We start from the raw sequence: 25995 nt of genomic DNA, 5'->3' as shown, positions 1-25995 counted from the left end.
AACACCACGTCTGCTATTTTTATTCCAGAGGTGTGGCTCAGGGGAGAACATGAGAGGGCCTGAAGGATATTTTTTTGTTTGCTTTTAGTTTTGTGGTTAGTTTTGTTAAATGACGGTGCTTCTTCAGGCTGGACTCTGCATCTGTTCAATTAGCAGGCATGGCTCAGTGCTAACTTCTAATTGAGTAAGAGTTTGTCTTAGCCATGCGATAAATGAATGGAAGAAGGGACAAGCCCTTGAAAGAAAGGATGAGTGGCCACCCTTAGTGTCACAAAAAAGAGCTATAGCTTAAAGCCTGAGAAATTTTGCAGGCTGAAGGCAGGAAATTGTAACACTAAGGTGCTCATCCTTATCTGTGCATTGCTTATGGTTTTTGATTATGCAATCCCAGAAAGTTATGCAGTATCATGTGGTGAATGCAGCTGTTTGACATGCACCTTCTACCTGCATTGCTTTGCTTCAGCAGTGTACCCTCAATAAGTACAACTTTTTAATCTTACGTTTTCTCTTTTCCACTGGATATTTTATGTAGTTCATGCATATTTAGTGCTTCATGTCTGTTGAAACTGGGATTCATTCAGCACAGAAGCAATAGGGAAGGCAGAGAGCTGATTATGGATCCTCCACTAGCCTGCACAGGTTAGAGGAGACCCCCAGGAACATAGTGTAGGACTGATCTGAGCTGAGGGGTCCTGCCCTGCTGTGCAGGCAGAGCTGGTGTAGGCATGCCTTCACCTGCCTCAGGGAAAAGTTCTTTCTCATAGGATTTCAAGCCCCTCATGCTGTTGCCTGAGGATGCCTTTTATAGATGGAAAAGCTAAAGGGCTTTTGGGAATTTCCACCAAAAAGCAAGTATCAAGTTTCCCCAGCTCAGTTACTGTCAGCAGTGAGTGCTGACAAAATCAGAATGATGACCTCCACAAACTGCCTTCAGAAATGATGACTATGTTATATTTGCTGCCTTTGGTTGCCTTGCTAGCTCTTGAGAACCTGCGGTTTGAAGCTTGTGTCCGTAATCACTACAGCTAGATACTTTATGAAGAAACAAAAATTGAAATTTTCATTTGACACCAAGCACTGAAGCTTTTCAGTGGAAAACCAAAAACCACAAGGCTTGTGATAAAATTACAAAAGTTGCCAGAAGTAGCGTACTCACTCCAAAACTTCTACTTGAATTCTACCCACACGCTTCAGAAGTGCTAAAAAAATTGCATCAGATCCCCATGGATCTGCAGTCCTTGCTCATTCATCACCAACTCATCTGACTTGCACCTTGAATCTAAATTTAATGCCAGTCCCTCGTGTTCTGTCATGGAACTGTACTGCTGTTTGCTTGTTGTTGATGTAAATCGTACTTAGTATAACACAGAGAAATGCTGAAACGGGTGGTTGCTCAGGAGGTTTCTATTGGTGCTTCTATTCTATGAGTTTTATGCTGGGTTGGTAAAATATTTTTTGATGGCTAGAGTTTGAATGGTTTACTTAGAGCAAAGGACTACCTCAAGTACGTGGTGTTGGTGCTTTCTATAATTGCTCAGTGTTCTTACTGGCTTCTATCTAGCAATATTAGTTAGATATTTGGCAATTAACATACTTTTTGTGTGAATTGTGCAGTGCTAGAGCAAAGTGCAATGGCATCCTTAAGTAGGATCTGAGTATGTTATTTTTATGAGCTCTATCTTTATTCGTGTGGGAGAATGCTGGTTCAAAAGACTTCCATACGTCTTTTTACCTTCCAGAACATCTAATATATTTTTCTTTAGGATGTAGGATTTTAACAAGGAATTTGAGATTAAAAATTGGCAGCCATCTATACTGTATTGAAAACTCCTTTCATTTTTTTTTTCTTCACTTCAGCAGACTCTTTTAATTTGCAAGTGTCCCAGTTCTGCCATGGGAGCACTTCCTACCTGTGAACATTACCGATCCTCGGGCTGCCAGAACGCAGCCTGAGTGGGATCGCATAGAGGAAAACTCTTGCAGGGCCAGAAGAGATCAGAAGTGGCAGAGATGAGAGTCAGGATCCTTTTAAGAGTAACTCAAACTGGGCTCACATTCCATACTAGTGTGAAAGAGAGTGAAAATCGTTTAGCGTTCCTGATTTTTAATATGTATAATAAGAAAAGGATTGTGACGCAGTGCCAGTAATTCATGTACAGTGTCTCTTAGGTCAGTATTATGCTTACAGAAATTGAGCTTATGGTAGAGGCAGTACGTAATGGTCTCCTTCAGTTGCATTTGAGGAACAGAGGGAATTTTATAGCATTGACAACACAGTAATTTTCTTTATATTTTCCCCTTTCTTTTAACTTAGTTTTTCTTGTTTGGATGTCTGATTTTAAGCCAGGAACAGAAGCTAGAAGTAATACACACTTAGAAGTAGTTAAATTGCAATTCCTTGTTTCCTTCCATGCATAATCTCTTCCAGAAATTCTGAAGCGCTCTTTCCCAGAACTCTCCAATTTCCATGATTTTCACCCAAAGTCTTAACTGTAAAAGGCCACTGTAGAAAAAGTGACATGATTAAGCAAACTTGAGCTGTATGCAGAATGGGACAAGAAAGCTTTGTCATCTCTCATCTCAGATGAGATGAGATGTTCTCTCCAACATTATTGAAGTTATAATTTACAACTGCACTTACACTGTGCCATTCTCCCAGAAATTTTATATTATTTTTTCCAGGTGAGGAGGCACTGCTCTGGCCACCCACTGACATCCTCTGCCCAGGTTCCCTGGACTCCTCCCTTAACCTCTTGTCTCCTGCTCAGTTCCCCTGCCAGAGACCCTCTCACTGAGCTTCACCCACCATCTGATCTCTCCTGCCAGCTCCCAGGTTCCCACCACTTTAATTAATTAAAGTCCTTTACCCACCCTTTATGTTACAGGTTCCCCATTTTGCTCAGACACGCGCTTGCTCCTCTCCCTTCGTACTCTCTTCTCAGCCCTGTTTCTTCCCAGCCCGGAACTATGGTAGAATTATGGTCGTTTTTGAGTAGCTTGTATTTTGGGAAGAGGCTGCTTCTCTCAGCTGTGATTCCTGTCTGTGATCCCATTCCTCTGAAACACTCCTGAAATTTCTTAGCACAAGATTTGATCTAAAAATAATAAATATTTTCTAACAAAAATCAACAACAACAACAAAAAACCTGAAACACAACCAGGTTGCTTTAAAATGCTTTAAAAATAGTTTACCAATAATTTCTTAGCTCTTGGGTTCAGCTCTTTAGTGAAATATAAAAGCTAGCCTACATAAGAGCCAAAAGTAAATTTTAAAATGCCAACTGACTTCCTCCTTAAACAAGCAGTCTTGAAGACTTTTTTTTTTTTTCCAAACTGGGAAGCCTAAGAATTTTTTTTTTCCCAAATCTGAAAGGAAAAAAGTTCCTGCCAGCCTTTCGCACCAAAGTAGAAGTGATCCGATTTTAGCTTCTATTTAAGCTGGTGAGTATTGCAGGATTTTTATAACTTTGAAAACTTATTGACTGTAACTGAAATGCCTATATATGGGTTTAAATACCTGTTTTAATGCACTCTGGTTAAAAAAGATTGGCCTTAAGCAATATAACCAGATGACCAGTTTCCTAGTTCCTCCTTGCGCCATGGCTCAGGAAAGGAAAACACTTCCTCTTCCTTCTTAGGGCCCCAGACTTCCTGTGCCATCTATTTATACAACTGTAATGAACCCCAAGTTAACCACTTCCTTGCCTGGCTCAGCGTAGGCTTTACATCTTAAATCTCTTTTCACTTTATGCCTTTATACTCCACTTGCAGCTTCTCTTAGAGGTATGTTCAGAGCTGCTTCTCAAGAAACCCATATCTGGAGTATCTTTGTCAAGGTGTTCTCTTGGCCAGATGGCAGAATTGATGGCAGTTTCTGGAGGACAGGAGACACCAGAACATCCTGTGGAAAGGATGTTTCCAGCCAAAAGGGCTGGAGTCGGAAGTGGAAGATCTGAGAGGCTGTGGTTTGGGACGCAGTTGAAATGGCTGGGTCATGACAAGCATGGTCATGTTCAGTTTTACCAGTCCCCTTCAAGGACATAGCAGGATCTGGACAAAGAGGCAGCAGGTAGATTGGCGGAGGGCTTCCTACAGTCACAGAATTAGGGGCAGAGGAGACCCTGTGAGGTCTCTGAGCCCAGTGTTTGCCCTGTTTTCAGGCAGGAGCAGGATCAGGTGCTCGCGGGCCAGCTATTAGGAATGCCTGGGTGCTCTGCACTGCAGTGCTCCCAGAGAGGTGGACACATGCTCTCCCTCCATAGCCGGACTGTACTGTCTCTGCCTGGCAAGGTTCCTTGAGATCTAATCAAAACCTCCTCTGCTGCAAAGCAAGCTGGCCACATCTGCTGTCCTTGGGCGACTTGCAGCACAGCTGGTTGCCAGATTCTTTATAAGAGAATTTAAGACTTTTAAGTCTGCTGCTGTGATCTCTTCAGGCTGTTTGCCAGACCGTATCAGTAAATCACATTTTCCAACTCTTCAGCCATCCTCATAATTTTTTCTTGGGGCTCTCTATGGTATTTTCACATGGTCTGTAAAAGTGATGCCCTGGACTGGACACAGCAGTCCAGCTGAGGCCTTATGGCACCAAGTACAGCAGAGGAGTTTCTTCCTGCATCTCACATGACATTCCCGTAGTAGATCTTAGAGAGACAGACTTTTTCTGGTGCAGTTTTCTGTTGTAAAATTGCTACGCAGCCTCTGATTCACTGTTATCCAGATTCCTTTGTGCAAATCTGCTGTGTTACGGGCTGTTCCCTATATTGCGTATGTGCACTAGGTGTTTCCCTTCCGTACGTTATGGCTATCGACAGCGCAAAGCTGAGGTACTCGCGGTGATGCCGGAGGAATCGCCACGGAAGCAGAGCCTGCCCTCCATGCTGCTCCAGTGTCCATGCGTGTGTTTCTAGGGATGTGGTGTGTTGCCGTGGAGATGACACTTGCCATCCACTTTTCTAATAACTTGAAACAATTCGCTCTGCAATTAAAACAAGATCTATCCTGCGATAACCCTGAGGAAATAGTTACTTACTAAACGAAGGCAGGGGGGCGGGAAATGGATTTCATTGTTGCGCTCTGGGTGGCTCCGGCTTGTTCTGTGCTGCCCACTCCTGCTCGGTTTTGTTTGCAGTGCCCCATTCCATGTCTGCTACCTGCCTCAAAAAACAGAGCAAGCTTGCAAAAAATCTAGGTTCTGTTTTGCTCCACTCCTGTCATCCAGTGTGGCTGTCTTGAGGACATTTATTCAGAGTGCACCGTCTGTCCAGGTTTTGCTAATGCACTCTGCAACCAGATGCGGAGTGACTTGGTGCCAGTATTTTACTATCCGCTGCTGCTTTTCCTTTGCAACCTATACACCTTGCCACAAGTTGAAGTGTGAAAAAGCCTATGTCCCAGCTATATGCTGCCTTGCTGGCTTGCTGGCCGTGAAAATTGTTTGACCAGCCTTCAGATAGGTCATCTAGCAACCTGAGTGCTAGCTGCAACACTACTGAACCAGCTTTTCTGTGTTAAACTGATGCTATGCAGGCATCATGCCTGCAGGCCTGGGCGGTGCTGGGCTGGGAACACGCTGAGGCCTGGGGATGGTCCTGTTGCCCTGCGACTGGCAGCAAAGTTATGGGCTGGCGGGTTTGGAGGGGCTCACGTGCCCCTTGCCGTTGTCTGTTGAACAATGTGACTAACAACTGCCATGCAGGTTTTGTTCTCATCTTTTCCCCAAGGTGAGAAGCAAGGTCTTGCTTTTACTGTTCTCTCTCCCAAGTCAAGCAACACAGAGTTTTTGCTGTGCCTCTGGGCAGAGGGAGGCAGCCCAAAACCAGCACGCCCTGCTCTCTCAGGGGGAGCGGGGAAGTTAGAGGGGTGCTCTGAGAGGAACTTATTTCAGGCGGAGGGGTTTGTTGGGCACTGCTTTGTGCTGGAGGGGCACAGCCCTTCCCGCACGCTCCCTCTGTTGAGGTCTTTACAAATAATAACAATTACAATACAAAAGCAAATGAGTGAGGATAATCCAGCGATCTTTGCTTTCAGCCTCTCATGACGGCAAAGCTGATGTGTAGCGAGCTGCTGCTGCTGCTGTGGCTTTTGCAGCATGGGGGAGTGCCCTCGAGCTCCCTCACCATGAGCGGGCGCCGACCGGGTTTGAGGCTCCCCCATCTTTCCCTCTGTGCTTGGCCATGGCTTGTTGGAGCTCTGGGCCCCACCAGTTTCCTCTTCCCTTATTGCAGCTCTCACTGTGTCTGTGCAGCTTGTCGGGACGCATGTTCAGCTCCCTGCTGAATTCTGCCTTAAAATATGAAAGTGTCACCCTTTATTTTTACTGCGTGCTGTGGGGAGTTGGTCCTTTTTATCCTGAACAGGCTTGGGGAATATGGGCTGTTGGAGGAGCTGGTCTTGCTGGGATGGAGCCTGCCCCTCTTTAGGAATGAGTGGCTGCATTCGGATGCATGTGAAGCCCAGCTCCTCCACATGGCCACAAGTCCCAGTTATCCTTGAGAGAGGAGATGGCAGGGTTCATCAAAAAGTGGCCATCTGAGCCAGCTGAGCTACCAGGGTAGAAGGGTGCGTGACGCTGGGGCCTCTCTGCGCATGCATCCCGCTAGCCTGCATGTGAGCTGGGCTAATGGCCACTCAGGGGAATTTGGGCTGGACCACAGGCTTCAGTCCACTCTTGAAACGCAGCACAATGAGTTAGAGGAAGGAGGCCTGTTACAAAATGCTGCTGCTTCTGGTTACCACAGAGACCAGCACGGTTTCAGAGACTGAACTATCATCGGCAGCAAAAGGTGCTAATTCAGCCTTTCCTCCCACTTACATCAAGGCTCCATTTGGCCTGAAAAAAGCTGTGCAGGGCAATCCATCTTCTCGCAGGCATCCTGGAAGAGCAGGAGCTGAGAGGCAAAGCAAGGCTGAGAAGACAGTGCTTGGGCACCAGGGGTGGGAGGGATGCTGCGCAGGAGCGGGATGGAGGGTTGTGGGGACAGTCATCACTCAGGGGGTTCTGGGGAAGCGAGCAGACAGCAAGGTCTTTGGGAAGTGAAGTAGGAGTGTGATGACAACTTTGGAAAGAGAAGGAGCAGGGTGTAGGCTGCAGTAATGGGGTGAGAGAGAGCACTGATGGCAAAGCTTTCCTCCTGCAAAGATGCAGATGGCAAACCTTGACCATCCTGTTTACCCTTGGTGTGTTTTGGGGTCTGAGTGTTCCCTCTGGGGCTGATGCCTTTTTCCAGGTGGCCTTTGGGGTAGCTTAGGGCAAACTAAACCATCACAAGCCTTGTCCCTCGCGAGCTCCATCCCACCTATGGGTGCTGTAGGTGGCAGGCAGAAGGTAGCCCAGGCAGATTCAGTCCAGAGGATGAACACTGCCGTGGGCTGGGCACGAAGGCTGAGCTCGCTGTCATCCTGCTGTCAGTGCTGCTAACAGTGCACTCTGGGCTGGCAGGAGGGCTGCTGGTCACAAAAACAGGGATTTTGGAGCAGAGGAAGGTACTGTGGGGAAGATGAACAGAGGAACATGGAAGCAACTGCCTGAACTATCCCAGGTCTGTCCCAGTGCAGCACTGTGACTTCAGGATCCTTTCATGTGATGGATTAGAGCCAAGTGCTATTTCTCCTTTATGGTTTTCCCCAATTCCCAGACTTCACAGTTGGCATCAAGACGCAGAAGTGTCTGGGAGGACCAGGATGCTATTTGCATTAATTGGTGTAGATCAGAAGTCGTTCTGATTATGCTGAGTTTGTGCTGCTCTAGCAGACCAGGTGCTGTTACGGTCCTGTGAAGTTTTAACCAGCGATTTGTTTCAACACCTCTGGCCTCACAAAAATATAATCCAGTGTTTGCCCAAGCAACACTTTCATGCTGAATGCGACATTTTCCAGTGTACGAGAATAATAAATCTTGACAAATGCGGGAAGACCTGGGAGACAAGAGGAGGCTGTACAGGCACAGCTCTCAGAAACATCACACACGTTTGTTATGAAAATGTGTCTTGCTGTGCCTTTAAAGACATGCAGGTGTAGTTAAAAATGAAAGGCGTTTTTGATGGCAGGCTTTAGGGCACTGAAACCTTCAAATGTGGTTTAGTATTGAAAGCACTGTCCTAATTTCTGGCCTGAGATTTTATTCTTTAGGAAAATTAAAAAGAAATCTTGTTGCTGTTAGGACTCACTGAAGACATTTTTCTGTGTTGCTCACTGTGGTTTCTGCTCACATTTCTCCTGTTTAACCTCTGGGTTTTGCTACATTTGCTTTTTAAACAAAAAAGTTCAGAGATAATAAGAAACTCGGCAAACACAGCAGGTAAATAAGCTTGTTCAAACTTGTATTAAAATTTTGTGTGTTTTAATTTTTACAGCCAATAATTGCAATCCAAAAAGAAATTAAAATGTCCTGCCCGTTAGTCAGAGGCAGAATGTCTAAAGTGTGGCTCTATGACAAGATATTTCAAATTGAAGGCAAAGCTTTAATTCGTTATCAACTAAGCATGTTTCCTGTGCAACATCTAGCTTTATGCATGTCAAACAGTGCAAGTGACGCCTGCTGTTAGGGTGATCAGCTCTTCCTTTTGACTGCCCACTGCTGCTGTATCCCCAGATGTGGACTGTTCCCAGTGTTGCTCTTTTAAGTCAAGAACAACAGTCTTGTGGGGCTGGAAAACATCTGTTCTTCACCGATCTGCCCCTGCTCCTTGATGTTTTGCTGTCTGTATAGGTGGGGCCTTCTTGGGTTGGTTTCTCTGGGAAAACTTTTCATCCAGAAGGAGAGCATCCTGCCAGGAAGAGCATCCCTTGTGAAGAGAGAGCAGAGCTTCTGTTACCTGTTGCTGTTTTCTTGGGTTTGGGTGGTACTTAGGCACAGTTCTGGAGGTGATGCAGAGCTCTCCCTTTGGTAAGGTCTGTGCTGAGCCATGACAAATCATTACCCTGTCCTTGTTGGGGCCCTTGGTTGAAGCAGCTGGGCAGAGCTCAGGGCTGGCAGCTGTTCCTGCCTGGTGAATCCAGCCTCTTTACCGCTCGTGCCAATGCGTAGATATAACTGCTCTGCAGCTTTGCCTCTGAAGACCTCTAAAACCTTATCCCTGTGTTTGTCCTCTGCCGGTATCTGTTTCCTGAGATTAGTGGCCAGGTTTAGTCACAGATAGAATTCATCTGGCAAGCTCGGTGTCACGCCTGATGCATTCGCAGTCCTAGCTGTGTCCTGAGCCTCAGCTTTCTAAACCTTCATCTGAGCATTTTCTTGTGTGACAGCACCTTGCTAGCTTGTTTCTTTTGAACCAAGTTCTGAGCCTTTGAATCCTGGAAGGGATGCTAACGTCTAGATTTAGACATGTTTATCTTGCAATCTCACAGAAAAATTTATTCCTGGATACCACAAAATATAACATAGTCCAGGCATTTTGTGCTCAGTAAAAGAGGGAATGCAAAAACTAATCCAGGAGAATTCTTTGTTTTTAAAGTAGTCTTCCTTTGCTTTGAAGCCAAGGACACTGAATCAAATGAGAGAGCTCTTCCATTTGGCTTCAGTGAATCTTTGAGGTTGCCATTTTTGCTGACACTGGCTGGAATGTGTGTGTGTATCTGTTTCTGTTTGTACCGCAGGAGTTGTTCTGCACAGAGCCTGTGGTCTGATGGGCAGTGAGAGCTGGGCTGGCTTTCTCTGGGCAGCAGTAGTGGGTTTTTCTCTCTCTGTGACTTTGTTTTTCCTTCTGTGAGGAGCAGTGTTTCTGTGGTAGGAAATCCCAGACCATGACAGCCTCTGTGTTTTGTTTCAGGCATCAGAGGGTGTTCCCGTGAAGTATTTTGAGAACTTGGAGGAACTGATAGAATTTTACAAGAAGGAGAACATGGGTCTGGTATGGCACCTCAAATATCCAGTGCCGCGGGAAGAAGAGGAGGCTGCAGATGAACCGGAGGAGGATGCTGGTAAGAAACCCATGATGTGACTTGGAGATGCAGACCCTTGACGCTTACCTTGAACTGAAGATATGCAGTGCAGGAAGGGAGATTAGAGCATGTCATGCAATAAAACTGAGCAGAGCCTAGGGAGATCTGAGCTGGCAAGACCATGAGGCAGTGAGTCATTATGGTTCTGGGGCGATACCGCATCTGGAGCACCATTTTAGCTCACCTGAGGGAATAGATTGAGCCTCTCTGCAGAAGTATATTGAATCAGCTGCAAGGCTGACTAATCTGTTGTCCTTCTTCTGGACTCAAGCTGGTTTATGTCCGGCCATCTCACATGTCTCTGCCCCCCTCTCCCTGCACTGCATCTGTAAGGTCACTGTCTCAGCAGCAGAGATGCTCCCCTGCAGACTTGGCGTACATCTCTCTGCAGTGCCACGCACCTGCAGCTGCTGTAGGACTTGGGTCATCTGAAACTCTTATCTGCTCTAATCTAGAGGATGTTTCTAACAGTCATAACCAGAGGGCACAGATCCCACGGTGGCAGACAGTCTAACTCTATGCACAGAAGCAGATGTAGGTGTAATTGGCATCATCCCAGCTATTTTATATGAAATGCCACTGTGGGTTCCTGATAGTCATTGGTCTTGGATTGTTCCTTGGATTTTTCCTGGATTGTCCCTTGGATATTTCATTGTTCCCCTGAACCCCAGGGGAAGGTAATGCCCACAGAGTCATCCTTCCTGTTGTTTCTGACATCTGTCCAGAAATGATGAGCATTACAATAAAACTTGTCTGAAGGACACAGTCCTGTGACAGACAGACAGGCGTGTGCACTAACGCAGATTGATGTGCCTATGTATATTTATGCAATCCAGTGGATCTCTAATAGGATCTGGAAGATGCTGGTATGTAATTCTCACAAAGAAACAGAACAAAATTTAGCAAAGCTGCTTAGGAAAGATGTTCTTGGTTTTTGGCCAGCTGCACTGAGTCTCCAGCTCTTAGGGCGGGGGAGGGAACTGCAGCAAAAATAATACACAGAGAAGCAAGCAGCAGGGAATGAAGTTCTAGCCAAGACTAAGAGCTGTTAGATGAAGAGATATTAGCGCTGGAGCTGGGCTGTTCAACATACAGAATTTAATTTTGTTAAGGCACTTTGATGCCATCGTGCTGGTGCCAGGTAGGGCCTACAGATGTCTGGCCATCTTACGTGCAGAATTGCAGAGGTGGAAGATGAGCACCCAGATACCCTGTAGATACACCACCCAACTGTGTCATTGCTCAGTGCTGCGGTGGCTCTGTGAATCACAGCTTCTGCCCAGGAGCAATGGATCTGGTTTGGGTATCTTTTTGTAATGAAAATTCCACCATTAGGAAATCATCAGCCAAAACCTCACAACTCAACCAGCTGCCTATGACAGATGTTACAAAGCGTTGGAGCAATTGGTATGAAAAGAAAGGCAACCATGGTTGGGATAAATGGAGACGAACCCGCTCTTCTGTTAGGAGAGGGAGATATGCTGAGCAGCAGGATGACAGAGAAGGAGAACCCTTTGTGCTTCCAACTTGATGCCCACAAGACAAGGCAGGATACTCAGGCCCTCTGTGTTGGATTGTGGGGTCTATTTTGTCCATCTGTGTTTGCTTACTTCAGCTGTTCACTTCTTTCCATTTGCAGCTTCTGGTGCTCTTTCCATCATGCCCCTCCACCCATTCTGCCCTAGTAGCAGATCTCCATGACAATGGTAATGATAGGGATGAGGTACAGCTATGTTCTCCTCTCCAAGCGTTATATTCAAAGTAACTAATTAACCTTCATAGCTGCTGTGCAGATGGGACAGTCAAACGGACTCAGATGAGGTTACACTGCCAGGCAGAGGCATACGCTGCCTGCACATGAGGTCCAAGCCTGGCAGCTCAGCCTGCTGCTCCCACACCACTGACATCCCTGAGAACAGGGCTGGGCCAGTATCAAGCCCTGAGGTTTCCAGCTCTGAAATGGGAGGCCCTTCAGAATGGGCGGTTTCTGCAGTGACTGCCATGGCAGCGCAGACTCTGCCCTGCCTGTGGGTGAGGGGGAGGAGGTCAAATTGCCATGCTGGGATTACTGTGCCTTTCCCTTCCTCCTTGCCAGACCTGGTACCCACGCCTCCTATCCTGCCCCCGCGCAACATCCTCATGGCATTGCCGAGCAGTGAGACAAAGGAGGTGTCTTCTCTCCCTGAAAACTCCAGGGTGGCAGATGTTAATAAACTGTCCCTTTCTGAGACACTACTCCAGCGACTGCAGTACCAGGACACAAGCAGGTGAGGATAAGTCAGAGGGCTGCAGAATCAGCCTTCAGCCCAGCTCTGAGTTTTTTAGGGCACTCTGTTTGGGACAGCTAAGGACCTGTTGACTACTCTTCATTTATACTACCAAATGAAGAACAGAATCAGATCTACAGTGTGTTGGCTACTTGTTACAGTCTAGCTGTCATCTAGAAAAAAATACTTTTCTGCAGTATTAAAATCACCAATAGACTTTCTCCCCTGAGGTATAGTTTTCTAATATAAAGTCAGATAATTTCCGAGAGAACTCAGTGTTTTACCTGAGTGCCTAAACTACAGATTGTATCAGAAAGCAGCAGCCAGTCCTCAAAAAGCATAAACTGGTGTGTGGATTTCCAGGTACTCTTACTGATTTACTCCAGCTACAGGTCTGACTCACATTGTCCCACGTGCTAGCTGTGTCAAACCTGGACGTCCACTGAAGCCTTAGAGGAAACCACATGACATTTAATGATCAGATCTGCAAAGTTTAAAAATAAAATCAAAATAAAATCAGAAGACATGCCTGTTGGCAGGGCAGTGGGAGGCTGTGAGCACACACAACCACATGCACAGTGGTTGTGCATGGCAGCACAGATCCTGTTGTGGTGGCCCAGCAGCAGTTGGCTGACTGTGAGAAGCCCGGTTTTGGTCAGCTGCTTGCACCATTTCATCTGCTTAGCAGCCAGCTGGGACTTTCTGCATTTGTCAGGGCACAAGACAGCACATGCGGTCTGCCTGGTTCATCCTTCTTTGTGGTGCTGGAGTCCAGGCACCACAGGCACAGGGAGGAGGGGAGCATCCTGTACACCTATGTGGTCTCAGCCCCACTAATGCTGTTTTGGATTGTTTGGAATAAAACCTTCAAAGTGGGACTTGGTGAGGTGAAAGGGAGACTCCATTTCCTCAGAGTCCCTGAGCTGCTGACTATTAGCAACCTCACAGCAGCCTGGCTTTACCTACCAAGGCTAATGATCCCACCATGGCTTTGGCACAGCCAGGCATCGCAAGAATTCCCGTGGTATAGTAGCTCAGCAGTCAGGGAGGAGAGGATTTGGGGGTGGGGAAGGAGGAAGAGGAGAAGGTGTCAGCAGTGTGGTGGGGGATCCATGGTCCAATTCTGAGAACTGCATATTTACACTGAAATCCATCTGTCTGTGCTGGCAGTGGAAGTTTCAGAAAGATAATAAAGCTCTCTGATATTTGGGAGCAGAGAGAAGAGCTGGCTTTTGACCTGTTTCCTTCACAGTGTCTCCGATGAGCATCTTAAACTCATCCAGGATTACCTACGAGTTCACATCACCAGTGACTTTGAGATGGTGCAGACTGGCTCAAGCAGCCTTCCTCAACTGAAGAAACTACTTACACTTCTTTGCAAAGGACTCTTCAGGTAACTAGAGGCTGGTTCTCAGAGATCACAGTATAATGCTGTAACGCTGTAGTCTAACATAGCTTTCATGTGCATGCATTCAGAACCTGCATTTATAGCATCATAGAATAGTTTGAGTTGGAAGTGACCTTTAAAGGTCATCTAGTCCAACCCCCCTGCAAGAAGCAGGAACACCTCCAACCAGATCAGGTTGTTCAACCTGGCCTTGAATATTTCCACGTATAGGGCATCCACCACCTTACTGGGCAACCTGTTCCCAGTGGCAACCTGTTCCATTTCTGGCATAGGAAACTGGCTTACCCTCAAAAACATTATATTTGGATCTCATGACCTGGGATTCTGGTCCAAAGATGTGAAATCTATATAAAAGCCATAGGTCTGACAGTGAAGTTTTCCTGTGGGCGGTTTCAGTCAGTGAAGTATTATTTTTTTATGCTTTGTTTAGAAAGCAACAAACCAAAAAATGCACTAACCGATTAAACTGCATAATTTGATAATGCATAAATGACACCCACAGAATTGTCAAGCACAAGTCGTTTATGGAAACAAGCACATATTGGTGTATAGCTATGTTTTAAACACTGATTTTCCTTCCCACAAATGCACTGTGAACCTGGAGTGATTCCACTAATGTCAGTGAGGTGCAGCTCAAATTAAAAGAGAAACAAACCTAGACTCTACAAATCTTACCTTTCCTGTTTGTAGACCTTCCAGATCCCAAATAGGAAAACTCTGATAGGGAACTAAAACCTTGCAGAGCTCCCTCTTTCTCTGGTGGAAGGATGTGATTTCCCCCCTTGCTGCTTGTAACCAAAAGAGATTAGCCCATACTTCTGCAGAGATCTCTGGGCAGAGATCTGCACAGAGTGCTCCTCCGTGCTCCTCTGCCCTCTACAGCAGAGGGCACATACTTCTGCACTTGTATCTGTGGCTTGCAATATCCGTCTCTCCGGTGTATTTAGAAGTGAGGCTGGTAGTGCTGCTGGCCTGATCTTGTTCTTCTAGAGCTCACCAAGGCTGAAGAAAGGGCTAAACCGAGGGGTGGATACTGCTGACTTACTTGGCTTTAACCCATGGAAGAAAGGCAGGGAGTGAGTGTTTGGGACGACGATTACTCCCCTAAAGTGATGGGCACTGTGCATGTTTTACCAGGCAACGGAGGAGGAATGTGCAGCCCTGCTCCCTCTGCCAGAAGCCAGCTGCTCACAGACAAGCCCCTGGCAGGACTGAGGACAGGTTGTGCAAAGAGCTGCCCTTCTTCTTTTGCACTCTGCTTGAGGGTTTTGCTTCTCTGTGCCCACAGAGGGGGAGACCCAGGTGGCTAGCTAAGAATAAACCTAAGCAATGGAAACTAAAATCTAATGAAATCACGAGTGAGAGTTTTGTGTTACTAAAATACCTCCAGTACTGCTGTTCTGATGATGGCTGGCTTTTTCCATTTCCAACTTCTTATTCGACTTCACCTTAACTGGGTTTCACAACCCTACTCCTCATAAATGTACATGAGATGGCAAGAAAGGACATGCAAGAGGTCCACAATCCTCTCAAGTGCCAGGTCACCTTTTACATTTGCAGATTTTCTGTAGGGTTTTCTGGTGACTGGACTTTGCAAAGTGTCATCCTAGAACAGAGCTGGGTGAGTTGTTCTGCTGGTGGAAGCCTGCTGAGCACAGGGGCACTGCACCACTGCAAACACAGCAAAGGGCAAGCTGCCTGCCCTCTGTCCTTCTGGTGGGTGCATGTGGCAATGGAAATTTATGTCCTCATGCAGTTCTTCCCTGCCCCTTCCCATTCCCCAGCATTTTCTCCCCATACCTGCACTGCTTCAATTGGAGCTTCCTTGTCAGGTTTTTTTTTTTTTTTTGTGAAGGTCCAGAACTGTGGGCTGTTTTCAGTCCCAGTCAGATCTTGCTGAGGAACCTCTCCCCCTCTACTTGAGTTGTCCCATGAATGTCTACCACCCAACCAAACTATTTGCTGCTTAGCTTCATCTGGCTTACTGTCAGATGCAGTATCTTACTGTTTTCTGCAGTCTTAATCTCTGAGGTTGTCTGGAGTTTTAGCTTACTTCCCTTATCAGACTTCTGAACTCAAATTTAATCAGTGGCATTACCTAAATCTAGCTTTTATTTGCCTCAGCTTTCTTCAGCTGCACAGAAATTTCAGCTGAATGTACAGGTAATTCCTACGCAGCTTCTCAGTGGCTGTGTCCTCTTTTTTCCATAATGTTCAATTTCATTATTTTCACAATATTTGAGAATAGGTTAAAAAACCCAAAAACAAACAACAAGAAGAAATGTTAATTGGCACAGCTTGAGCTCTTTCACTGGAGTTGGAGCTCCTTTGAATTTCCTGGCACTGCTGAGGGTTAAGAGTGTGCAAGCAGACACACGCTGTGGCTGAGCCGACCCCGGCTGTTTGTGAGCCACACTGATTTGCTGTGAATTTGAGGTTTTTGTGATGCTGTATTCTGGCTTCTTCCAACCTCCCAGAGCCCAGCTGTGCCATCTCTCAGGGTCGCTCTCAGATACATTGCCATCACTGTGAAAAAATGAGCATCCCGATGCCCTTTGCTGACTGACTTTTGTGTTTTGATACAGGGCTGTGGGTAAGCACTGACTGCCGATGTTAGCAAGGCAGAAGGGATGCACGTGGGAGCTGCTCAGTGATTAGGAGAAGAAAAGAGCTTATATTGAACCATGGGGTTGGAAGAGGAGTTGGGCCAACTGTTTGTGAACAGTCTGTGCCTTTTGCAGTTCATGTATTGTCCATGGACAGGTGTAGGACTCATTTCTGACCGAGGAGCTCAAGCACAGCTGGGCCACAGCAGACCAGGAGTGCAAAGCTTGTGGTCTCTTCCCTTCACCCTCCTCACCACCGATCCCTGATTAATTCAGCAGGGACCGGACCTCAACGTGCATTAGAGACATTGAAAGCTGGTTTTAACTGCTGGAAGCTGCTAGTACCTTCTAGGGCTAGCTGTGGCCAAGGGGGTCAGGACAGCCATGGCACATCTTATCAGAGGCCAGGGGACAATGGGGCAACCGCTCTTGGGAGAGGCTATTCACTCTGGCAGCTCATATCCTAAAAATGAAACAAAACAGAGACTTGCAAGGCTGATGGGTACTTTTGTGAAGCATTCAGTGCTAGAATAAATTGGCATATAAGGATTTCCTTAGTCAGGGGAATCCTCCAGGGGCTGGAAAGCTGACTCATGGAGAGCTTGGTGCCAGTGCAGCGAAGAGCGGGGACTACCCATGTAAGTGGACTTTGTTCAGAGTTTCCTACCAGCTTTAAGTGAAAAACACTAATACTGGCCTGTTCAGCTTGCTAATGTCTGAAGCCATCATTTGGTCAACGATCACTGCTCTGCATGCTCCTGTTTATTCTCCCTCACTGGATAAGTTGCACATAGAGCTTTCAAGGCATCTTTTCAGGCACTTGTGACACCAGGACTTGTGCAATCGTATGTGGACACACAGGCTTCTGACACTTCAATGAAGATCACTACATACATTTATACTATCAAGAGAAGAAAACAAAAGGAGTTACAAGCGCAATTAAAACCGGTTTGTAGTTTTGTTGAGTTTAAATGCTTCCAGATGCTCTTCCTTCATCCTGACATGCATGCCACACGTTGCACCGTACAGTAAACAGAGGGCAGTTTTCCCATGGCAAATAATTTCTGAACTGCTTCAAGGAGCCGCTGCTCTGTGGTTTTGAGAGATAGCCTACATGTCCTGCACTCTCGGTCACAGCAAACATCCTTTCCAAGACTCCTGCAACTGCCTGCAGCCTCCTAGGGCCTGACTCCATGCTGCAAAAATCAATGGGGGTCTTGGATTTGGGGCCAGAGCCATTTGCAGTGACACTGGCCCTAGGTGATCCAATGCTGAATAGTAGTGTTGGAGGACTAAGTCTAGCAGATCCAGATTCCTACAAGTGTCTTGTACTTCTGTGTAACCCATGGCAAGCCTTTCAGACTGAAATTTCAAACATGAGTGCTTAGTTTAGGCAATTAATCATCCATGGTTCAGGCCTTAGTCAAATACCTAATTGTCAGACAGTCAGGCATACTTTTGCTTTGGAGCACTTTCCCCAACAAACAGGGAGTGAAATCCGGTCCATTCAGACTTAGGAAAGTGAGGGAAATCATTAATATCCACTGTTGGCTATGCACAATGCAAGCATCCTAGCATTGCTCTCCACCATCACCTTCCTTTTGACCTGCGCTCCCTGGCTGCTCTTCCCGTGATAAGTCTTGTCGTTATTGGAGTGTGGCTTCTGTGCCAAATTCATACAACAGCATTTTGACAAATGAGCATCCTGTGGAATCTAATTGGGAAATACTGAAGGAATCTCATTGTAACCCGCGAACGGCTCCCATTCAAGAGATTAAAGGCTGGCTCTTCCACTTCCTCGCTGCACCTCTCCCCTCTTGTCATGTGAGCTGAAAAATCCCAAAATTAAGTTCCCTTTTTGCCCAGTATCCCCAGCATCCTCCATCAGTCTCAGCAGCTGTGCAAGGACTGTGCAAAATGGAGCTGCTCCTGCCGCTGGGGCATTCACAGGCACCAAACTTTGCAGGACTTTCAGATTTTTGAGTGTACTTTGATCTATGAGGTGGCACAGTTGGGTTGATGCTGTTTTTACACAGTGTTCTCTGGTTTGGCCCAGACAAAGAAGTCTTTCTAGATAGATTTAAGAAGTTACCACCTCCAAAGCAAAACCCGAGGAACAGCCACATCCATGCCTCAGTCACTGCAAGGCAAAGTCAACTGCCTAACGCTAAGCTGCCTTCATTGGCAGTGTCACTAAGGCAGCTGAGAAATGCTCTCATCGCTCATCCCACCAACTCAGAGGGGGTAAGCAGCAGAGGACAAGGGCATTACACGTGGTGAGAGCAGTCCTAGTGTGAATGCATGCCTGTAGTCTCTGCTGCGTGGCTTTGTCCAAAGAGACCAAGTGCTAACCTACCTGGGGACCCAACCACAGCCTTAGACCTCTGCTGTGTCTCTGTTCCCAGTGAAGCCTCTCGGACTCTCCCATCTCTGGAGTCCATCCAGAAGGTGTTTGAGCAGCAGCTGCACCCTGGCATCCATCAGCGCTCACAAGTAAGTTGGCTGGAAGGTGGGAAAAGAAGAGAGAGGAGTGAGGGTGGCTGTCAGCACGGGGAGGGGTGGAAGGGTTCTGGTTGCACAGCAATGACCGGTGGGATTCAGGTGATCAGTTACCACTTCTGTTCTCTCTAGCCCCTTTCTGGCTGCAGTGCAGAGGGCACACAGTGAGTTACATCCCCACAGTTTCACTTATCCCGTAGTACCCTCTGCCTGCTCTCCCTTCCCGCCCTAGAGGAAAGTGCAGCAAACTGCCTGAGGACTTCCATCTCCCCGTGCTCCCTCAGCCTGTGAGCTAGGACTGTGCATTTGTCTTTCCATAAACTTCACTCCAGGATATTTCACTGCCAAATCCTTCCTTCCTCCAGCCCACTTAAGTCCCGTGACCTTCCTCTCCCTTCCAGTAGCCCAGAAAACCAAAAGTCCAGGACTTCTGTATGTCGAGCCCTGGACCTGGTCATGCAAACCTGTCCCCCAGCAGCAAGCTTACTCCCTTGCATGCCCAGCTGCCTCTAACCTATGGACAAGGTTTGCAAATTTGTCCTTCTACCCTCCCGTACTTCTGCATGTTCAGCCAAATTCTGTGCTCTTGTGCTGCCCATTACAGATTAGAGTGGCAGAGGCACAAGTGTTGTTCCTTGCTCTGTGTGTGAGGCGTTCCTGGGGCGAGACTGCTGTGCTCCTTGGCCACGCTCTGTGGGTTTGATAATTATGCATCTCTCTCTTTTTTTTTCTATGTTGCGGTTATCAGATGCTCGGTGAAGCTAGTCCAGTCAATATTGTATTGAAACTCAATCAGATGATTTCTTTACTGTCTTCCATTGAAGAAAAGGTAGAGTTTTAAAGCTATTTTGTATTATCTCCTTGTCATCTTTTGCTCTAGTTATACTTCTTGTTCATTATCAGTGCAATCCTCTGCTACAGTAAGATTTCTTTGCTCCGACCTCATTACTCTCAATGTAGTGCAGGATCACCAAATGCAATTTGGTACACATAAGTTATTTTACAGGTGAAAACACTGTTGATTGAAGGTCCTGATTCAACACACCGGCGCTCCCTTATCCCTCCTGTCACTTTCGAGGTAAGTGTACTTCTTTACAATGCTGATCACAACTTGGAAGGACAGCAATGCAGGTTTATGTTGGTATGTCTGTTCTTGGGAACTCCGCTGTGCTGCCACAGAGATAACAGCTATTCCTGGATGCTTTTTAGCACCATGCAAATCCTTAAGAAATGTCTAGTGAGATTGGCATAATGATGATACGTGTCCATGAATTCAGGCAGGTTTTGTGTTTGTGTTACACGTGACTGAAGCGTAGGAGATCGCCTCTGAAAAATCTCTGTTTTCCAATAGGTGAAGGCTGACTCCTTAGGAATTTTCTCAAAAATACATCTCAAGGTTGATGTGGAAATGGGAAAACTGATTATCAAGAGAGCTAAGGATGGTCCAGAAGACAAGTTTTATACCCACAAGAAAAGTAAGATGCTTAAGGTCAAAATGCTGGACTAGATTCTCAGTCCCTTGGATGACAGGGAGGGGTTCCCTTTGGCCCCACTGAGGGCAAGGTTTGGCCCAGAGTGCAGATATTTCTGCTAGGTCCTGGGTGTTGTGCAAGGCTCCAGTTAGTCTAGACTGCCTATCCCCAAACCGGCCTGCAGAGAGCAAGCAGTCAATACTAGGGTAACCAACTTTCACAGGTTGTTTTAGACCTGGCCCCCTGGTATAAATTAAGGCAGTGGTAGCAGGACTGCAAGGGAGAAGGTTTTGACAGAAGATTCCCCATAGAGCTGGTTGCAATAGATTAATTTTCTACTGAAAAGCAATGTCACTGGAAAAAAAAAAAACATTCTGCAGGAACATACTGACTTCGGTGATGATTTTTGATGGTAAAAAGCCAGATACTCAGTTTTGGTAACATTTTTCAGTTACTTTCCCCCCCCACCCTGCCCCGTAGGCTGGCTCAGGATACAGAGAGATGGCCTGCAGGAAACTAAGGCTTCACTTCAGACTGTAGGGCTTGGTATGGACAAGGGCTCTAGGCAGAATGAATTTTGGGGGTCCTTTTCACTTCAGAGGCTAGGATTAAGCAGCATTAAAATGTAGTTATGTGGGGCAAAGTGAGCCTCAGACATAAAAGACCGTGTAAGTCCTGAGCCTGTGAGCAGGGTCCTGTTAGTTTTGGTGGGATTCTAGTTTCGGTGACGGCAGGTCATGACACCCAGTCTCTGTTTAGTCTTGCAGCTTATCAAGTCCCAGAAGGTCCCTAACAAACTGGTGATCGTGCTGGAAACAGAAAAAGAAAAAACACAGCGGAAGGAATATGTTTTTTCTGATTCCAAGGTATATATGCAATGTTTCCTTCCTGCCAGCCTGGGGCAGGTACCTGGGTGGAAGTGGTACAAGGGGCATTCCTTGTCAGAAAGATGAACTGTTGAAGGACAGCAGTTGGCTTTGCAAAAATGAAATTTCTCCTTTGTTCTGGAAACATCCAGAAAATGAACAAGTGTACTGTGTAAAGGGAGATACTGGAGAGAGCAAACATACCTAGGTGCTGTCACCAAGGCAGGAGAACAGAGCTTCAGCAAGCAGTGAGAAGAGGTAAGGAGTTGTGTGAGGGTAGCTGCAAAAAGGTTCATATAGACAAACAAGAGGGAGGTCTAGGCTTTCTTCCAACCAGCTCAGCACTTGTTAAAGTAATGCACAAGCTAAGTGACTGAGAAGGTACCACAGGGAAGACAGCCTCTTCGAAGGTTTCAGGATAGTGAAGAGCTAATCAAGCTCTTCAAGTGTGCTGGGAATTTCCTGGTTCAGCTGGTTTTTCAAGAGGTCGTGTTGGAGGAGTTAGGCATCTCATTAATTGTCTGTGCTCTTCCCTGTCTAGAAGAGAGAAGGGTTCTGCCAACTTCTGCAGCAGATGAAGAATAAACACTCGGAGCAACCAGAGCCTGATATGATCACCATCTTCATTGGGACCTGGAATATGGGTATGGGCTCCCTTCTGACATGGGCATTCCTTCAGACACTTGCCAAAATGTGTGCTCCTCTGCCACGATGAGCTCCAGACACTGTGTTTGTTCTGTAGCAGATCTGTACACCAGGGTTGTCTTCCACTGGAAGGGAAGGGAGCAGGGAAGAGCTGGAGCAGGGAAGAGCTGATCTCTAAGCTTATTCTTGCATGCAGTTTGACACTTTTCATGGTTCCAGTCAAAGGACCGTAAAGTTTACCCTGATGGGTACTGAAGGATTCCAGCAGTGACAGGGAATTGTGGCTGGCACAAAGCTGGTGCAGTGATGTAGGCTATCCTCCACCTTGCAGAAAGGGTGGGAGCAATTCCAGTAACTGCACATCAGCTGCTTCTGAAGCTGACTAGGGACTGTTCATGTCCAGCCTGGGAAGAAAGCTAAATATCTGTGATGTTTAGAGAAGGGGATAGATGTAGTTGAGGACAGTAGAATTTAACTTATTTTTCCCATTTTGGGAGAAAAGCCTCCTTCAACTGCTGTAAGCTGAGCTGTCTGTGCCCAGTCACACTTAAGGCGTAAGGTAAAGGCAGTGGCAGGCCAGGAATACAGCTCCCTGCCTCTAGCCTTGGCCAACTGTAATTATGTAAGCTAATGAAGCAGAGGAAGACAGTCAAAGCAGAGTCACTCCTTCATCCGTGAGTCAGGTGGGGTTAACATCTTTGTCATCTTAGAGCAGTGTGTCCTGACTGATACGAAACTGATATGGGACAGAGTGAATGTGAAGCCCATTATTTGTGTCCCCATGGGTAGTCTGTATCCTGGGTTTGACAGAACATAGGCTGACTGACTTTGGTGTTTGATTTGTTATTAAAAGGTGCTGCACCTTCCCCAAAGAAGATCACCTCCTGGTTTCTCTCCAAGGGGCAGGGGAAGACCCGTGACGACACTGCTGACTACATTCCTCATGACATCTATGTGATTGGCACCCAGGAGGATCCCCAAGGGGAGAAAGAATGGCTGGAGACCCTGAGGCAGTCTCTACAGGAAATTACCACTATCAGCTTCAAAGTGGTGAGGGGTTTTTCTAGCTATTGCACATAACTCAGGCATATGAGAAGAGTACATGTTGTGCAAATAAGAGACAGAGGAATAAGTGGCATTTTGCCTACATCTCCTCCCCTTCCCTCCCTTTATTGTCATTGCATTTGGGTGAGGGAGACTGAACTCAATCTGTCTGTTCCACGAGATCCTTTCCTGGAGAAGGCTAGATGGGCATATTGCTAGGGACAGCGCCCCGCCCCGCCACTGCCAAAGCAGGGACCCTGCCGTCAAGGTCCTCTGCGTGCCAGCCTGGGAGCAAGGGGCAGATGCTGAGCACCTCAGTCAAGTGGTGGTGATATTTTGACCTTCATAAAGGAGGAAACTGTAAAACTTTCTGAGCCAGCTGTAGCTTAGATCTCACCCTAGGCTATTGCACTTTCAAAATAGGATGTAACAGCACACAGGCACAATCATAAAAGAAACAGAACCTTATTAAGACCAGCTATGGATATTCTCAGTTTCAGTGATGTCAATAAACAAAGCCAACCATATCTGGAAGGCCACAGGAGAGTAGGACTTGTGACTCTCATGGTGACTGGAAAACTGTATTTTGTGCAAGCAAGGCAATCCAATGATTAACTAGAAAATAGCACTAGAAAATAGCTAGATCTTTCCTCCCACCTTTGATTAAAATGACTGCAAGCATATCGAGAGCATAGGAAGAAAATTTGTGCAGGAGAAGTACTACAGAAGGAGTCAGGAAGGCTGCAGCGCAGCCCCGCAGGTACATGTAGAAATATAACCTCTAACCCTCCCATCCCTGCAGATAGCAATCCATACCCTCTGGAACATCAGGATTGTTGTACTGGCAAAGCCAGAACATGAGAACCGCATCAGCCACATCTGCACAGACAACGTGAAGACAGGGATCGCAAACACACTGGGTGAGGAACAAACCTGGTCTTGTCCAAAGGACGGAGATCTGTTCAGTCTGTGCCAGTACTGTCCTTGAAATGGAACAGCTCTTTCTCCACAAGGCTCCTTTGACTACATTTATGTCACACCAGTGTTACTAAAGTTATATCCTACTAGCACTGATTGTATCTTACCCTGTAAGAGAGGAAATCTATTTGTGTGTATACTTGGCGCATATATATATATTTATATTCCCAGCAAACACCTTTGGCTATTGGATTGCTCTTTCTTGGGTTTCACAAGGAAATTGCACTTCTTTCCCTTTAACTAAATTTTTTAGCATCCTTAGAAAATTTGTTACCACAGTCTGTGCTGTATGTGCTGATTCTTGCTGTGCTGATTAAGTCAACTTATTTCTCTTCTCCATCCTCCCCTTCACTTAAGATGTGATAGGTGCTTTATTATCTTTGCTAGACTCAGCTAGAGGTGAATTGATTTCTTGACGTTTTTGGCTTATCTTTTTCCAGGTAATAAAGGAGCTGTGGGGGTGTCGTTCATGTTTAATGGAACCTCTTTTGGGTTTGTTAACAGCCACTTGACTTCAGGAAGTGAAAAGAAACACAGGTAAGATACATCCTCCCCTCCAAAAATGGATGTTGACCCAGGGTGAAATCCTCTGTGTTTGGTAGGAGGGCCCACCAGACAGTCATAAGCACATTTTGCTGACCATAAAAAAATGTTAAATGTCTCCTGGGAGGGCAACTTCTATTAAAGACACTGCTCACTCTCACCATTTAAATGAGGGACTTCTGCTACATGGCCACACCACATGGGTGCAGGTGAAATGGACAGCACAGTGATTTCAGAGCCAAGTGTAAACATCTTGCACAACACTTGTGTGACCTGTCATGCAAGCCCAGTACATGAGGAAAACAGTTCCCTCATCTACAGTGTTTTGGAGAGATGTGGGAAGGCTTTTCCTGTCCCAGAATAATGTGCTGAAGGGGACTGTCTGCCTCCTCACTGTAGACAGTGCTGTGAGCTGTAGTGTGCCCTGGGGCACAGCTGAGAAAGGTTCTGCTAGGCAGAGCATGCTGTCAGGAGCACCAAGAGGGAGGTGTGTAGCACAGAAATATCTCCATGGTGGCTAATTCTCTATACCCAGCTGTGAAGTGAGTTTCCATGGTCTAGGCAGGTTCTGTGCAGCATAGGACTGGAATGCAAAGATCCTGGCATTGGTGGGAGATCTGTGCCCAACTGCGGAGGAGCTGGAGCAGCTGGAAGGAGTAGTCTTGAAAGCAAAGAGGACTGGAATCAAAGAGGTTGGCTTTGCCATCTTTTCTGGTCTAGGACCCAGAAAACAGATGGTGTGGGATTTCTGCACAGGGTCTTTGCCACTGATGGAGTTAACTTCTATGGAAGGATTCTCCAGGGCCTGGAATAGCTGCCAAAATCTAGTTATGTGTTTGCTGCTGAAATCTGAACACAACAATCTAATGCTGGGTTTCTAGGACATGCAAGCTCAGAAAAGCACAGCCCCAGGAGTCAACAAAAGTGGCTTTGGGACAGCTTTCCAGCCTTTCAGTACAGTCTTGAGCAGCCCAAGAGCTGCTGTAAATGCCACTGCCCCTTCCTCAGAGCAGGCTGTTCTCCTGCTGGTCCCCCAGGCCTCACACAAGACAAGCTGCAGCATGAGAGCTGTGCTGCATGACTGGTTGTATGATGTAGGTTGGCTCTCTGGGAGACACTGAGCACGTTACCTGGGTCTGTCTGCTGAGGTGTAGTGCGAGGCAGGGGTGGCAAGTTCTCAGCTTCTGATCTGCTCTTCTCTAGATGTTGAGCTAAGATCAGTTCCTGCCTGGTAAAGTGTTGGTCTCTTCCAGCCCAGGCATTTAGAAATTGCATGGCAATTTAGTATGTCAGGCAGATGTTTCTTGTCTTGACAGACGCAACCAGAACTATACGAACATCCTGCGCTTCCTGACGCTGGGAGATAAGAAACTGAGTCCGTTTAACATCACTCATCGCTTTACTCATCTTTTCTGGCTGGGAGACTTGAACTACCGCGTGGAACAGCCCCCAACGGTTAGGGACTCTGCGTGAATCCCTGGAGAGCAAAACACTGTGTTGCTATAGAAGCGCTATCTTTTTCTAATCTAGGGCAAGACGGTAGAAAGCGGGGAGGCAGAAGGGATCCCTAGGGCACAAGTGTGACACCAGCTGAGGGAGAGCAAGGAAATCCCCTTTGCCCTCTCCAAGGATTAATGGGCCCAGAGCACGCCAGGAATGCTGTCTGGCACACTTTGCTGCTTCAGGCAGCATCGCTTCTCCAAACCTTCCAACTCTCCTTCCCAC

General features: G+C 46.7%; 1 protein-coding gene across 3 annotated transcripts in view; it reads left to right on the top strand.

The window, feature by feature from the left end:
* The window catches only part of INPP5D (inositol polyphosphate-5-phosphatase D), a 54029-nt gene that overhangs the window by 17077 nt on the left and 10957 nt on the right, over positions 1 to 25995 (top strand). For all 3 annotated transcript variants that reach the window (XM_086754730.1, XM_086754729.1, XM_010122289.2), the window contains exons 3-15: positions 9771 to 9921; positions 12038 to 12209; positions 13462 to 13602; positions 18629 to 18716; positions 19471 to 19551; positions 19729 to 19800; positions 20074 to 20197; positions 20954 to 21060; positions 21602 to 21704; positions 22559 to 22755; positions 23552 to 23669; positions 24168 to 24264; positions 25587 to 25725. In XM_086754730.1, coding sequence (XP_086610856.1) covers positions 9771 to 9921; positions 12038 to 12209; positions 13462 to 13602; positions 18629 to 18716; positions 19471 to 19551; positions 19729 to 19800; positions 20074 to 20197; positions 20954 to 21060; positions 21602 to 21704; positions 22559 to 22755; positions 23552 to 23669; positions 24168 to 24264; positions 25587 to 25725 — 1590 coding nt within the window. The remainder of the gene's footprint in view (positions 1 to 9770; positions 9922 to 12037; positions 12210 to 13461; positions 13603 to 18628; positions 18717 to 19470; positions 19552 to 19728; positions 19801 to 20073; positions 20198 to 20953; positions 21061 to 21601; positions 21705 to 22558; positions 22756 to 23551; positions 23670 to 24167; positions 24265 to 25586; positions 25726 to 25995) is intronic.

The sequence above is a fragment of the Chlamydotis macqueenii genome, chromosome 9, assembly GCF_036417535.1.
Source record: "Chlamydotis macqueenii isolate bChlMac1 chromosome 9, bChlMac1.mat, whole genome shotgun sequence".
In the NCBI taxonomy this organism is placed as follows: domain Eukaryota; kingdom Metazoa; phylum Chordata; class Aves; order Otidiformes; family Otididae; genus Chlamydotis; species Chlamydotis macqueenii.
This window is presented reverse-complemented; position numbering and strand designations above follow the sequence as displayed.